This window comes from Cystoisospora suis (genome assembly GCF_002600585.1).
Source record: "Cystoisospora suis strain Wien I chromosome Unknown contig_654, whole genome shotgun sequence".
In the NCBI taxonomy this organism is placed as follows: Eukaryota; Apicomplexa; class Conoidasida; order Eucoccidiorida; family Sarcocystidae; genus Cystoisospora; species Cystoisospora suis.
Window position 1 is genome coordinate 69,105 of NW_027153455.1, and position 15,800 is coordinate 84,904.

Below are 15,800 nucleotides of genomic sequence, written 5' to 3' on the forward strand. Positions count from 1 at the left end.
GTGGTCGTCCGGATTCAAAACAGTACTCTGAGTCTCTCTAGCGTCGTCTACCGCGCGCAGCGAACCTAGCTAGCTTGGTACCAGGAGAGGCTAGGGTGACGCGCCGCGTCGACAATCCGTCTAATGACGGGGAAAGGGGCTCCCGCCTCCGGACCCGACCTGCGAACGAATTTGAAATTTGGCCGTGCAGTTGCAGCACTGGAACTGTGGCTATCAGGCTTGCGGGAAAACGCGGCGTCCACGAACGGAGAAAGCAACGGTGGCAGCGCCCGGTAAGAAATTAGGAGATGCCACAGACCGCACTCACACAAGAGAAGCCGAGCCCCAACTTCGCGTGGGCAGAAGAAGCACACGGCTCTCAGAGCAGACAACGTACTTTCACTCGGTACTGTGCTGTCCCGTCCCTCAAACGCATCGACAGAAACCGTATGGTCACCGTAGGTGCAGTCAACTTGGCTTGAGGACGGGGAAGACCCGATCCCGAATCGCACTACCAGTAAAACGGTCTAAGTATTCGCAGACTTCTTCGTGACTTCCAGACCGGATGCCGCATGGTGTCAGGAATGGCGGCCATGAAGCGCCTACACGGACATACGTCTCTTCGAGAACGTCTCAACGGCGCGGCCTGTCAATCGTCCGCAACGAGAGAGAAACGTGTTCCCTTCAACGTTGCTTCTTCTCCTCCAAGCAGATCGCTGGTCCAAGAAAGCTGCAGAACTTTGCTGCCTCACGTGATCGTAGCAGCTGCGGCATGCCGAAACGGCCCCTTGGGACTAGTGTGCAGGCTGCAAAGAAACGCGCCGGCTACCGTCGCCGGGTCGGACAGTGAACAGCAGACTGCGCCAACTGCGGTTGGAAGCAAGGCAAAGTAATCTGCATACCCAAAGAGCGTGCGAGCGACACGCATACACCGTCGCTTTTCAGACAGGCTTTGTGCTGCCGAGCAACCCCCGCCGGCCACCTGATCACTCCGTACTGCCGTTGGCCGGACTAATTCCATGTGGATGGTTACCCCGCGGATCTCCGAAGATTACATGAGCCGCCGCTGAACCACTTCATCAAGCCACGTTCTTGTTTGTACGAGAGGGTATCTCAAACGTCTCTGACAGATTTCTTCCGGCTAACGAACACGGCCAGAGCACATGAAGACGGAACGGAAGTGGATACTTGTCTCTTTGGCACGTCACGCCCGAAGGGCGTGGCCCACAGGTGTCCCGGAATCGGGGGTGGCTTCTTTTGCCTCTACAACTGTAAACGCGACGGCAAAGTCGCCACTGGGCCTCGACCCGTGCATGCGCCGCGCGAAAGCGTGCCGAGCACCACGAGCGGGCGAGCTTTCGAACGGGACGCCCTTAGGTTTGCCTTGAGCGCTGACTTCGAGCTACACAACGAGGTCCTGAGAACCTGTATGCTACGCTCTTAGGGTATGCAGTCAGCTACGCGCGCTCCCCCCGGCGCCCTGCGTGTAGGCGAAACTCCCATTACTCCACAGTGATACCCGCAACCTACCCAACTGAAGAGTGAGTTGTACCACGGTTCAACAATCCACATCTGCTTCTCCGTATCCGTGGTACACCTGCGTCACCCCTCCTTCCGACAACAGCTAATCCATTACCTTCACGGCTTCGGTAGCAGTTGACAACACCTTCGCAAGCAGCTAACTACTTCGTAGTGTATCCATGTCGGACCTGTGTGTAACTCCGGAGCGTATCCGGTCTAGTCGCCCAGTCCGTGTAACTCCGGGATCCGCTTCGGTAGCCCAGTCAGTGTGCGCAACATCGTGTTTTCAAGCAAAACGCGTGCGTCTGAAGTTTCAAAGACAGTGTCGCAGGACGGTACACGTAAGGGGCTTGCGGAAGTCGGTCGTGGGTCGAAGGTTGACAGTTTCTATGATTCTGCTGTACCTCGAAAAATCCGAGAGCTGTGGAGTTCGGCGCATTTCTGGTCCGGCAGCGACGACCCTCCCACACGCCATTTCGTCAAGTAATACGCGCGCGACTGTCTGACCGCTTCTGCGTACTCTTGCAGTACTAAATACGCTAATGGACTATCGGTCTGCAGTTGAATGTGGCGACGGCACCCACGCGATAGGGTGCGACGACGGAGACAGAGACGAGACAGGATCCGACTGTGAATCCACACAGTCCATGACTAACCCACTGCGAATATAATGAACGTCTGCACTTGTATGGTGCCTGAAATTAGCCCAAGGAAGACAGGTTGAATTCTCTTCTTGTCTGCTGGCATGCCACGGCCACTGACGAGACAGGGCGTAGCAATCATTTCCTGGTGCCGGGCGCTATGACTGATGGAGCTCGAGTGCAAAATCGTTATGTTCCGCGCAGGACCTCCACAGCTCATTACCCCCCCCCTTACCTGGGTCCCTACCAGGCTGCAAAGAAAAAGGACGGTGGCCTAAAGTCGCGCTTTTGCGCCTTCCTTTCGCCTGGAACAAGCCCTTAGACAGCGGAACTCGTTTGAAAGAACCGAGAGGCGGAGTCACGCTTCTTTTTCGCCGATTTTGCACTAAAGCTTAAGCATTCGCTACTTCGCTCCCAAGTCGCCACACAGGGACGCCCAAAGAAGTTCATTGCCCACACGAACCGCTATGTTGTAAGAAATAGCCGTGTAATGACGGGGCCAACCCACACCGAAGCATAGTAATGGTCCATCCCTGTTTCACCCACTGAACAGAGAAATTCCTGTCGGTCACCGTGCTCATCCAGGGGATTCCAACGTCTGCGCAACTCCAGAATGTGCCGGGGTTCACGGAGGCGCAGGTTACATACCCCAGAAAAACAAATCACCACTCTGGCTTTTACTTCCTGAACTGTCTTCTTCCTTCAAAGTTTCCCAAATTTCCTTGAAACCGCACTAGGGTCGCATCCTTCAGTGTAGCGTTCCCCAAGAGGTGGAATCTATCATAAAGGTAAATGTCTGCTGTCCTTCGTTGGTCACGGACCTGAGTTCCAAGTAAGCCTTACCCGTCGGTCCTTGCACCTCCTCCCCCTCATCGAAGAAAGTCACTCGGGCAGAGACATTTTCCATACGCTTCTCGCACAGCTCGAGAAACGACGAGGCTTGAAGGGCCATCCACGCATCCCCTCGAGATGGGTATTCTGCTGAAATAATGAGAGCCTGGTTGCTATCAACAGTGTTGCAGTCTGGTCCGCAAAGGTCAAGCTGAAGAATGATATCGACTGCGCACGTCTCTTTCCTGATGTCCGAGTCCTGCCCACTGTCCAAACCTTCGTTCCCTTTGACCCGGGCTTGGCACGACATGACAGGAACCATGTGAGGAGGAGGCTGCGCAAAGCACCTTGCTCTAATTTCTCGCATGAGCGTAAGGGGAGACTGCGGAAACGTCACCGAGAAAGTCACCTCGTCCAGGGCTCCCGGTTGGCTGGACGCCATGGTAGCCGTCTTCCAGTGCACGGAGCACATCAGGCTGACATAAGCGAGTACATGGAAGGTCGCGGATACCCCGGCGAAACGAATGGGAAGACAGCCGCCGGACAGGTAGGAGACGAACGCCGCCATAGTTTCCCATGAAGGCTAGACGGAAGCTTTTCTCGGTTGTTATCAAGTAACCGCCTTGTATCAATCAATTCTCCTTCAAAGCAACAATCCACAAAAAACGTGCCAGCAAACACCAGTCAACGTATTTGCATGCGGTGAGCAAAGAAGATGGAGGAGCTGCACAGGCACAGTCGCTCTAGGAGCAATGTTCAACTCGGAAACGAATCCGTCAACAAAGGCACCGCTTCCAACGAAGCGGGAAGGCGGCTTGGAACGAATGCCGGCAAAGGGCGGTATGAGGCATGAGAATCGCGCCTGCCGTGGCGCGGTCGGGAGATGCCCACAGCCGCAAAGCGCAGCTATCCGTGTCGACTCGAGTTGAGTCGATTCCGCCTGAGTGCCTCAGACGACTCAGTCCCGCTGCTTGAGCCGGCTGAGCGCTGAGAGCCCTTCTGGTTGACGGGCGGTAGACCTTCTTCAACACTTCCTTCAGCGTGCCTGAGTCGTGGCTGCTCCGGTGTTTATGACGGCCTGTCAACCGTACGGTTTTGTACAGTCGGGAGCGTCTCTCGTTAACTTCAGCCGCGAGCTCCTCTGCTACACTTTGTGCTGCCGCCTCAGCCGCTGGGATCCTCCAGTGCTCTGAAGTGCAATGGCACGTCAAGTTCCCACTAACTAGTGGAAGGCTTTATTTGCAAAAAGAACAACATTAGAACGTAAAGAATCAACAATGACGGTCGGAGGCCCAAACCCGCTCCCAACAATCGCCCGCTACCACAGAAGTATTGCGTTCAACACTTCTCACAGCGTCCCGAACTTGTCCTTTCACAATTAAGGAAACAATAAAAATCCTGTAGTATTGAGCCCTAACGTAATTCGAAAAAACAACTGAGTTTACTCGCTCCCCCGTAATCTCCGTCGCCGAGCGGCGTCTCACACCGGTCGTTGCGCCCAGGACCCTTGACCCAGCCCTTCCAACACTCCGCCTGCGTCGTCAGCTTCAGCGTCTTCCTGCGGCCGTAGCGCGTGCTGCCGAGGGGGAGATGTCACACCTACTGTGTGGCACCAAGACTGACTAAGTTGTGGCAACTCTACTGTTGCTACACTACTCCGGTGCTATCTAGCTACAGTTCGCGCTTGCTACAAGGCGGCACGGGGCGGTCATCACTAGCTGCCACATCACTCCCGTTAAGAGGTTTGGACACGAGAAGTCCGTTCACTTCACGAGGAAACAGACTGCCCAAGCAAATCGAACCTTCGCTAGATTGCAGTCACGGTCCAGTTGACCACCGTAACCTCGCGCCGACACTCAACCGAAAGGTCCTTTATCCGGTCGAACTCAATCCTCACCAAGCGGAAAGGGTTCCCCGGCGGGCAGGAGTCCATTTCACGCGATCGCCGTTTACTCGCGACCCGCAATTCCACGCAGGCCGGTGCCAGGTCTTTGATAACAAAGCTCGACGTAGACAACTATGGTTGACCACAAAGACATCGGGATCTTCCCGAAGTATGCCGGTTCGAGAACCCTTGTGTAAGCACTGGGCACGCTAACGAACGTTATACGGTCGGGGCGTCCGAAACTACTGCAGCGAAGAAGCTCTTCGGTTCATCGCGTTTCTGCAAGACACTCTCTCCCCTCCCGCTAGGAAAGCTCACGAAGAACGCGCTTCCTTAGTCACTCCGCGCAAGCCGCACGACTCCGCACGTGAAATGCGGCGACGGCAGGGCATTTCCAGCCGATTGTACTACTCGGCTTTCATCCTTTTTCTCAATTCCTTCGCGTCTACCTCTTGGCTAAAACCTCAGCTCGCAGCGCAGCATCCTCCTGGCGCGGACGACTCACAAACAGGCGGCTGTACAAATCCGTGATAGCGAAGTTCTTTACTGGCTGAATCGGCGTCATAGCCTCCGGTTAAACTCATTCCTTCTGCAGGTCTGAAGCCCAACCCACCTTCTGGTAAGAACGCGGGCAAAGCTGGTGTTAACGGGTTCTGCCTTGGCGGCAACGCTGCGCCCATTAACCGCTTTGAAAAGATACTTGCCCATCAGGCGGAACCAGCCACCACTCCTGAAGCTACGCCGATGGAGGAGAAGAGACATAAAGCCGCTGTAACAAAGCAACTAAGAAACGTAACTTGTCTCCGGGGTCGCGGAGACAACGCCATGTTGGCCGATGCAAAAAGGCTACTTGGACGAATCCTGCGAGTTCCAAATGGCGCTGTTGGAGAACACTCCCACCAGCGGGGATGGATGTATTAGCCGCGCATTCGCTGGTAATAAGAATAACTGAGCAGAAGACAGTCAGACAGCGGAAAAACAGTGTACGCGTTACACCACATCTGTTGGTGTCCACGGATGTGCGCACGTCTCTCAATGCGTCCGATCTCTAGCTGTTGTCGCTGATTACCCCATCCCGCCCCTCTTAGCCAACGCACATACCATAAGGGCCATGCCAAGCTGCCCGACTTCTAGACGCATCAACTGCGTTCACTTGTGACAACCAGGCCGCCACGCTCACGTCAAAGCAGGCTCGGAGCCTCGCCAGGTCCTTACAAATCTGGATCCGCACGCCAGCGCAGACCTAATTCCCGCTGTGTTTCACACATTCGATTGACTTCAGCGGAAAGGGAAAGGCAACCGAGACGGGTGTCCCGGCGCAAGTGCAGCCGCTAAGCAGAGCAGTCGAACAGCAGGGACACATCACGATGGAGAACTCACATCCTTTAGTTCGGAAGAGTTCACAACACACGCGTGATACAGGAGCAGCAGCCGGCGATCTGCGGTATCGCACACGGGTTGAAAACGACCATACGTGAGTCCGGCTGCACACACACCACTGAAGCGAGCCCCGATCGTGTTGTAGAAGCATTCTACTGGAAGACCGGCACCGGCAGGAGAATGTACCTGGCCCGCTTGCTCACCTGCTCTTTCAAGCCCTGGAGCCGCTAGAACTATGTCCAGTTCGTACGGGCCGTCCGGCATCGGGACAGAAGTCTCGTGCCTCACACGGAGAAGCGTGAGCAATGCGGACACCTCTGCGACCTCGCGAGCAAACGGTACTCCATAGCCTCCTCGTCGCATGCACCACGCTCGCAGTCCTGCACAAACCCAGGTAACGACTTGGCAAAGTTTCCAGTTATAAGCCCCTCATGGTGGGAAAGGAGCAAAGCACCGGAAACAAAGACACTGGTTCCTGCGGGAAAAACACCACGGCGTTCCGCCAAGGAACCTCCTAACAACCCCTGAGACTGTCGTACGGCCAAACAGAGCCCAGTCTCACAAGCTCGCGGGCAAAAAGTGCAACTGGAACCTTTGAAGGCTTGCGTGCGAACTAGAATGTGCTACGAACACAGACACGGAGGGTCGCTGCGGTGTCCTCCCTTCATAAGTCTGTAACAACTACAGCTCGCCCCAGCAAAAGGCTCTGTGAGGCACGCGCAGACATCTCTCGAAACACATAATACAAGAGAGATCATCATCGCCGGTTTCCACTGCCCTTTGGGAATTTCCCCAAGCACTATGACGACTCATGCAGCACCAGCGCCGTTCAGAAGAAGGAAAAGGGCTGACCCGTTGCAATCTCACCTTCGAACACACACCGCCGCGGCAGGTTGTAAAGCAGCCAGGGAAACTGCAACAGCTGACAAAGCCAAAGATGGAAAACTCGGACCTTGTCTTTCTCCCACTCAGTTCCCTTGCCGATTTTGCGGAACATGAAAGACAAAACATAAGAGTGACGACCTGCACCGCAGCAGACAACACTCAATGCCGGTTTGAAGTGCGGGCAGGCCAACTGTTAGGCTTGCGCTGGCAGGTGAAAATGAAGTAAGGACAACACAAAATAGCCCTACGAACCAAAACGACTCCCTGTACCGCCACCCCCCAACACCGGGCAAAACACTGGCGCAGCACCAAGCATAGTAGCTGAACTCGAGAGCGGCCACCGACACGTAACCATTCCAAAGTGCCCTACCTTGGGCAGACACCTGAAGCTGTTTGTGTAGGGGTGGAAACACGGCGTGAGCATATTGTCAGGCTCGACGACGGTTATTCTCATTTGCTATGCACGTGGTCAGCTCGTGTTGCCAAGCAGTGCGCAAGCGTCCGTTGCCCGGCAGCCAGTCTTGAACCAAATAGAAGTTCCACACACCCGGGCCAGTGAAACTGGATCCCTCTCGTACCGTCAAAAACTCTGATTTCTGAACGATTAGCACAAACAAGTGCGCACGCTAGAACTGCACTTTTCTCTTCAAACCGAGGCTTCTTTCTCAAGTAATTTCTAACACTTAGCACGAGACAACAGCTTCGGAACAATCACAGTTCAGGAACAAACTCTTCTACTCTTCTCTGTCGTGCGTGTCCAGGGCCTACTTGCTGCGCCTTCCACCGCACAAAACGCGAACGTTACTTGCATAGCTGCCCGTTCTGACACCTCGTCCAAATGCTGCTCAAGATAAGCAGCAGCTGCATCGCACAGTTCCTTTTTTTCCTCTGTGAGGTCCGGCCATTCAGTCATCCTCTCGGGAACCGAAAAAAGAGAGGACGAAGAAGATAAGCTGTCCTCTTCATTCTCAATGTCAAGACTCCGAGAGATACCCCCAGCGGCGGGACATCCTCGCAAATTGACGCCGCTAACTCCGGCAGGTGCACCAGCCCCTAACAGTTTGCCACCAACCGCTTTTAGGCTCGCGAGCGGGCGTCCGGGAGGGTCACCAAAGAATGTGCAGCATTCCAGCAGTTGGGCGATGTCATCAACCGGAAGTGCTGCCCTCTGGCGGACATTTGCCGCTAACCGTATATGAGGAGTAGAACGAGACAGGGTCAGCGCTACGCAAGAGGGAAAGTAGAGGTTCCTTCGTTGAAAGGCTGCTAATAGGGCTATGATCGAGGTAAGAGGGAACGCCGGAAACGCCGTTTCCACACGGAGAGCGGCCAAACGCAGCAGACGATCTGAGACCGGTTCAAGAGGACGATGCTTTTCGTCAGGAATGTGCGTAGCTGGATCAAGCACACTTGAGTGGCGGTCAGGCAATCCAGGTGTTGTGTCCGAAATCGTATCTTGACACGAGTAGGAAACATAACAGCTGGAGCTTTCTTTCGGAGCAGGCCTGGAAGAAGGTCCACACTCTTTGGCCAAATTCTCTCCTGGATGACACCAGAAGCCTTTCTTTCCTGGCCTTGCATGCAGATCAGACGGCGAGCCTCCGTCCCGGTCCTCGGCAGTCTCTCTCCCCTGCCCCGAGCAAGAAAATGAAGAGGTCAGTGAGCCACCTGAAGCGGCTGAAGCAACAGAAGGCAGGAGAGAACCAGAAACTTTTATAGGCGTGATAGCTGAATTCGAGAGCGTGTCTATGGCAACCGTCTCCTGTAAAACTCCCCTGTGACTCTCAATTTGGTATCCGCGGGAGCCCAGGGGGCTGACGCGTCGCCGAGAAGCGACAGGAAACGGCGGGGCAGGCTTGTTCACTCTGGGATTCGAGCACGCGAAGCCGAGGTGAGAGGAGCAAGCTAGGTACGCCGGCTGTGTGCTAATAGCTGTGGCTACGGTAACCAGCTGAGTGGGGGTCAACGCAGCTATCTGTGTCTCAATGATCTGAGCGGCACTGGCGAAGAGCGAGTGGCCCACACGCAGCTGCAAAAACGAAAAAATACGTAACGCTTCTACAACTAACGAGGGACTTCGCGCCAGAACGCTGGCAACACTGGGCCCTGAGACGCGGCGTGAAGGCAGGTGAGGATTCGAAAACACAGGAGCGAGACGACTGCTGCAGCTGCTGGAACTTATTGGTTCGTAGCGCTCCTCTCTGGCGCATCCCCCATCACCAGGCTGCGGCGTTTGGCCAGTGGAATGAGTCGTTGAGGGAGTGATTCGCTGGACAAAACTGGAGCCTGGTGGAACTGTCCGGTGCGGGTCACGAAAAACGGAGCAGTCAGAGTACGAAGACGGGGTCGGCCCTGTGGTTGTGATGACAGCGCCTTGCTCGAGATCCGCAGAAAGCAGCAAGGCAATTCTGTCGAAAAAGGGATGCTGCGTGTACCCTGCCCATACGTAGACAGCCGCGCACCGGAGCAGCACGTGCACTCTCTCCTTCAGCACCGCCTCGAACTTCTGTGCTCGTCCTTCATCACGTGTCCCGCCGCTCTTCATACTATCTGACTTTCCATCCGGGCATGTGAGGCGCGTTTCCGTAACCGTACCACGAGCCGCCCAATGCTGGTCCTTCGTTAGCGACGTAGCAATTTGTTCTTTCTCCGTCTGAGGAGTTGCGGAGTCCGGGGAGACGCTACAAGCAACTGATGCAGATATGGGCGTGGAGAAAGACTGAGTAAGTGTAGGAAACGCAATGGCTCGGCGAGCAAGAGGACGGAGCATGGCAGAGAGAAGAGGATAGTGCCGATGCCCAAGCCTCCTCAACGCTAAAACGACCCTCGCTGCTGCTTCGAAAGAGAGATTGTGCTGGTGGAAGCAGAGGTCTTGCAGCAGAACCTCGTACCTAACAGCACAGAGGGCACACGTTGGCAACCACCCCTCTCCTGTTGCTGCTCGCGGACAGGCAACCAAGAACGCTACGCAAGATCTACGCGCGTCCACTATTCAAGAGATAAGGACGCCCAAGGTACATAAGAATGAATCCGCAACAGCTTGGCGAGAGTTAGAAGCGCCTACCCCCTGCTTACCGTGTATAGGTGTACACTGGGTGCGGCCAAGCTGGGTCGACGCTATGACTTGATGAAGAAAACGAAAACTGCAAGTACAGTCTGTCATACACTTACCGCTCATCCCTCAGAATCGACTCCGCCGCTGGCCGACCAGAGATGCGAGCACCGCCTCCTCTTCTCCCCACGGCTCCTTCCTCTCTTTCTCCGGACACCAGATTGCTAAAAAGATCTCTGTACGTACAGCCGCCGCTTGGCCAACCTTTCGGGACACTTCCCTCCAGCCTCCAGTTCAAAGGGCTACATGAAATGGCATCGTCAGTGTTTCTTGGCGCAGTTTGCCTATGCGGACTGTCGACGTCTTTGTCTCTGCGGTACGATTTTTCCTGGCTTCTTCCGATTGCCTGGCCTCGGTCAGGACACTCGGCAGCTGGTAATCCTCCCAACCTGTTTCCTTTTCCAGAGCCTCCTTGGACGGGCTCCTCATCCGCTGCCGCGTCGCCCATCCAGGACCGTTCTTCTCGAGCCGTTGCAATTGTAAGGACCTCTTCTGAGCAAGGCACTGCCGCGGAAGAAGCGTTCGGCCCAGTGCCAGGTTCGCGAGCAGTAGCCTTGTCCAAGCTCTGACTGGTCTCTGACACAGAACCGGCGTCGCTACCTTGACAAGATGACAAGGGCCGAGGGAGTTTGGTGAAGTGCTCATGCTCGTCTCCGTTGGCAAAGTCTGCAATTCGGTCGAGCGCTGTGATAAGGTTCTGCAGAAAGAGAACACCCCGGTGGCTGACAAGAAGGGAGAGAACTTCCTCTGCACTCCCACAACGAAAGACTAATAAATCCATCTGCATGCAAATCGGATTGACATATACTTCGTGCGCTTCGTAGCTTGGGCCGTTCGCACTCAGTGCCTTTGTCGGATCTAGGGCGTCAAGAGTTTCAATACCAGTACCCGCACGCGTTGTCGTCGCCGCTGCAGCAGCCTCCTGCTCTCCCTGACTGTACTTCACCGTACCAGCAGTCCCCCACTCGGATCCGCTTGAGTCATCAGGTCCTTCTCCGGTGAAAAACTCTTCATACCTCGCTGCTACAGGTACATCTTCCGTCTGACAAGCGGGCCTCGCCTCTCCCGGTTTCTCCCCGGTCTCTAGTAGACGTCGGCAGAATGAGTCTCTGACTAGTCTGCCGTTACTTGAGACCGTCCGCTTCTGAACACGTTGGCACCGAGAGTCGAACATTTGTGGCACACCGAAATGAAAGCGAGAAAGCACATGGCAACCTTGATAGTGTGCGGAAGAGCGAGCCGAACGGCATTGGGCACTTGACACTCCAAGCCCAACCGGCATTCGCTGGCGGCCAATAGTATCACGAAACCACGGACAACGCCGTTCAGAGACGAAGAACAACGGCCCAGAAGAATGGAGCAGGTTCTCCGGAGTGTCTTGCGTGAAACCGATCTGTTTTACGGCAACGTGTCTGTCCACCCGACTGGACGAGGCAGCAGACGTGCTGCAGGGGTGTTCACCTGCACAAATCCGTTCGATAGCAAAATGGTCGGAACAGCGAAGGCTACCCTGAGGGAGAAACGCTGTTCGGAGACGGCCGCGTGGCCGGGACATTCTACCCGTTCCGTGACAGCCATCTTCGAGCACGACATTCCGATCAGGCGAGAAGAGTGTAGAGTGGCCTGATCCCAGCAACAACCCCCTCCACGGTTTGTGGTTGCGAAAGGACAGAACTCCAGGAGCAAGAGGAGTGCAGCGTCCTAGTAACGCAGAACTCTGGCACGCAGTCGACATTTAATGTAAGCTGTTACTGTTTTATGCGTTGAGGCATTCCGGCGGCGTCTGCCTCGCGTCGGCTACAAGCAACTGGCAAAAAAACTGAAAAATTCGCTGCCCTGGCACGCAGCGGAGCCACGCTGATCACAGGATACTGGGCAGCGCTGTGGTACACACAAGACCTGGCAGTCAAAGCGGCTTCACAAGTCCACGCGCGCGCGTTCCCAGCAGCCAGAAGCGCAGGCCGCGAGCAGTGTACCTCTGTACGCGCGTAAGGGGGGGTGTCGATGTGGTAATGTTCAAGGCAGGAAAACAATGTAAACCGTAGTTTCTTTGCCTTGTGAGCACCACGCCGCTGTTGTCCTGGCACAAAGGAACGGAAGCATCTCTTCAGCAGCCCCTGTTATCTGGTACAACACGACACCCGGGGTTCGGCGCTACGTCGACTAGCCGGCAGTCGCCCCATTCGTGCTTCGCATGCTTGGGGAGCTGAAGTATGAAGACTTCGGGGCGAGTCGTCCAGGTCCCACGTCGTCTGGAAGCCGTGCAACACAACCGTCGAACGAATCAGCTGGCGACCTCGCCTTCACTGTGGACAGCAGTGGGGAGAAAACACGCGCTTAACAAGACCAGCCTCGACGGCAGAGGCAGTTGGGTAGGTGCAAGTGCCATGACACTTGACTGAGTGAACGCAATCTGAGGACCTTGTTGCATGCGGGAGAGTCGCCCCTGACTACAGTTCAACTGAAACAAGCGACACTCCATAAACCCTTTAGCCTCTACGAATGGAGCCAGAGGGGTTCCCGAAGCAAAAGCAAACCCTCCCGCGTCCTGTACTGACGAATGGCCATGTTAACACGTGCTGTACGAGCCAGCTGACGCTGGTTCCTCGGGCCCTGGACTCGCAGCTTGCATGCAACCGAGCTAAGACAGCCCCGCCGGGCGTCCGCGTCTCCCTTGGACAGTCCTCTTTCCCGCACCTTGCACCAGAGCGGCCGCTGGCGCGCTGAAGAGGCGGCCGGAGTAATCTCGGCAAAGCGTGGCGCTGGGGTTCCTCAAGCGATCTTGGTTTGCTCACCTTTCGGACATTCTGGGTGGAGGCTCTCGTCCAGCATTGTCCACCTCCGTTAGAGGCACCGTGTGGAGGCCAGGTGCGCGGCCTCTCCCTCTTCTCCCCGCTTGGACTGGCTTTTGACGCTTTCTGTGTGAGCAGCAGTCGACTGCACCGATGAAAGCGTGGCGCTTTGTTGAGACACTTTCTTCAGTCCGGTCCTCTGAATCGTTCTTCGTTTGCGAGTGCGTGGCCGCCGAAAGTTGGACCTGTTGTGGTCGCTTTTCCCGGAACTGTACCGGTTTTCCAGCGGAGTGCCGACCCTCTTGTCGCGTGTCCGGCGGAGTCACAAGACTATTCCTTGTTCATGCGTGCACATGGGCTCCGTGCTGATGTTGGGATGTTGATAAGGAAGACTGCTGACATGCAGTATCGTTGGTCTCCGTGGATTGTACAAGTAGTCTCGGCATCATGCGAGACTCTCTGCTGATTCTCGGCTGGCGTTTCGGGTTGGCGCTGTGTACGTGATAAGCCGAGTTCAAGGATCCATTACCCGTGAACGTACACGAATACTAACGTTGGTTAGGGTCGCGCAGGCTTTTTCTCGTCTCTATTCCTCGTTGGAGCCACTTCTGTTCGGGACACGCTGGGGCATGAGGTGGTTCGCCGGTCGAGAATGGATCAACTAGGGGACCAACCGGCACTGGGAAGAGCAATCTTTTCCGTTCGCGGTGTGCGAGCCTTTTGGCGTAAGATGACCTCACCGAGGATTTAGCCACTTGCAGCAGCCTCGACAACGGTTTCGCAAACTTCACTTTTCTTCTACAGCTGTCCGGCCGGCCTCGCAGTTCACGTAGAGGTGTGTGGCGTAGTTTAGGGCAACTTCCTCCAGGGAATACCGGAAGTATTTCCTTGTTCGCCGCAGTCGGCTGGGGTTGTGGAGTTCAGAGACTATACAGGCACGGTCGACGGACAGTCCAAACGCCTGTTACTGTCCTGCGAGGACGTTAGTTTGTCTGTAAGCGACTCCAGCATGATAGCAAGTGAGCACCGCACAGCGGCGGGGCCGGCCGTATCCTCGTCAGCCGGTGATTCCCCCAATTCGTTCGAAGGATGCGCAGGCGTGTCTTCGGACTCAGGTTGTCCGATGAATGGACTTCGCGGAACCTCAGGAAACTTGCCGCACTCGGCTGCCGCACGTAGCGCAGCACTTGCTACGTGTTCGGCTCTTGAACGCGTCGAGCGTATTCTCGAGCTCAAAAAGACGATTGACAAAGCTAGAAACTCGGTGGACGGAAATGCAGACGGGGCGCCAGCGGTCGGTGCATCTATATCTGTGGAGGTGGTTGAGAGTGCCGTAGAGGCACTAACTGTGCTAGACAATGTGGTGATGACACGTGAACTTCTGTCAAAGACTCGTGTGGGAGTGTCCGTTGGGAAGCTGCGTTCACATCCTCATCCGGTGATTCGTTCTCGATGCACGCATCTAGTGCAGAAATGGAAGGCAGTAATAGGGGGCCCATCTACTCAGAAAGATGGTTCAATGCGCCCGGGGTGCAACAGTCATTCACCAGTGGACCGATCTGCGCGTGAGGCCGCGAAGAAACAGACAAATTCGCCCAATGCAGCTGCTGGTAGCCAAGAGGTCAGGGACCCGAAGAGTGCCAGCAGGAGTCCAGCGAGTGATAAGACTGGCACGACTGCCGCGGAGGACTACCCCGGCCCACTGTCGGGTGATGCCGTGCGTGACAGAGCTCGGGGATTTTTGTGGCGCGCCCTCGTTGATGGCATGCAGCCGAAGAGTGCGGCGAGCTCCGGTAGCTCGGCAGAAACGGCTCGTTTAGCTTCACAGATTGAAAAAGCACTATGGCAGGAGTATTGTGTAAATCGAAAGAGCACGAAGGAGTATAACATGCAGCTGAAAACTCTCAAGTGGAACTTCGCTGACCAGAAAAACCCCGATTTGAATCTAAAAGTGATTTGTGGTGTGTATACGCCTGAACAGTTGGCAGTAATGACCTCTGCCGAGCTCGCTTCGGATGAGAAGAAACGCATGAGAGAGATGCAGAAGAAAGAAAGTATGGAAGCGTGCCAGTCAGACTGGGAAATGAAGAAGCTTTTGGAAACCAATTCTGAGGGAGGCCAGTTCCCATGCTTCAAGTGCAGAACGACCAAAACGGTATATTTTCAGATGCAGACTCGCTCGTCTGATGAACCCATGACTACCTTCGTTACCTGTTTGGAATGTGGCAACCGTTGGAAGTTCTGACTGTGCTCGGATATCCCCAAAGAGACAACAGTCCTGGTGTGCGTGGGACAATTTTTGTCCCTTGACTGGGGCGGCTGGTGTTGGTATGAATCCTCGGCGCAGGTACCTCATGTGGAACTGAGGAAAAGTTGCCATGCTTGACGGAGCCCGCCCGCAGCGTCTCTGTTCTAACGGCAACCGAGGTTGCCAGCAGCTTTCCTTCGGAGAGAACCTGGTTGCTGCAAAGTGGACAAGTCGTCTCGAGTTTCACCTTTTGCCAGCTGTCAGGGCATCACGGTGGGGCGCCGGTATGACTAAAGCACCAGGCATCCCGTGGCGAATCTGCGCACCCGACGGATTTGCCGCAGCAGTGGTCCAATTCAATATTCAGGATATCAGAAGTCTGCAGGGCGTGCAGCTGTTGCGCGTCTGTCCCTGTCGTCGCGTGTGTCTGCGGCAAAAGACGGTACGCGGACAGGGAATTCCGCTGAGATTGCCCCACTTCTTATGCAGCACGCGGCAGCCGAATTTGAAGTTGTCTGCTGGACTC

General features: G+C 55.4%; 2 protein-coding genes across 2 annotated transcripts; one reads left to right on the forward strand and one right to left on the reverse strand.

Moving 5' to 3' along the window:
* Nucleotides 1-6: 6 nt before the first annotated feature.
* Nucleotides 7-12,785, reverse strand: CSUI_001617 (snare protein). Its single transcript, XM_068061822.1, has 5 exons — nucleotides 10,294-12,785; nucleotides 7,891-10,013; nucleotides 7,105-7,260; nucleotides 6,441-6,617; nucleotides 7-5,805 (listed from the first exon to the last, which is right to left on the reverse strand). The coding sequence occupies exons 1-5, from the start codon at nucleotides 11,967-11,969 to the stop codon at nucleotides 5,594-5,596; spliced, it is 4,344 nt and encodes a 1,447-aa protein (XP_067926205.1). The 5' UTR covers nucleotides 11,970-12,785; the 3' UTR covers nucleotides 7-5,593.
* Nucleotides 12,602-15,186, forward strand: CSUI_001618 (transcription elongation factor; the record flags this gene model as incomplete). The annotated part of the gene is made up of 1 exon (XM_068061823.1): nucleotides 12,602-15,186. A coding segment is annotated over exon 1 (1,149 nt), but the record flags the coding sequence as incomplete, so codon positions are not given.
* Nucleotides 15,187-15,800: the final 614 nt, after the last annotated feature.

Bases quoted from the DNA above. Each gene is read 5' to 3' on its own strand.
- CSUI_001617 (XM_068061822.1), bottom strand. From the start codon at position 11,969: ATGTCGACTGCGTGCCAGAGTTCTGCGTTACTAGGACGCTGCACTCCT. The intron at 10,014-10,293 runs GTAAGTGTATGA...CTGTGCTGTTAG, and splicing joins TCGATTCTGAGGGATGAGCG to GTACGAGGTTCTGCTGCAAG. The intron at 6,618-7,104 runs GTGAGATTGCAA...GGGTTTGTGCAG, and splicing joins GCGGCGGTGTGTGTTCGAAG to GACTGCGAGCGTGGTGCATG.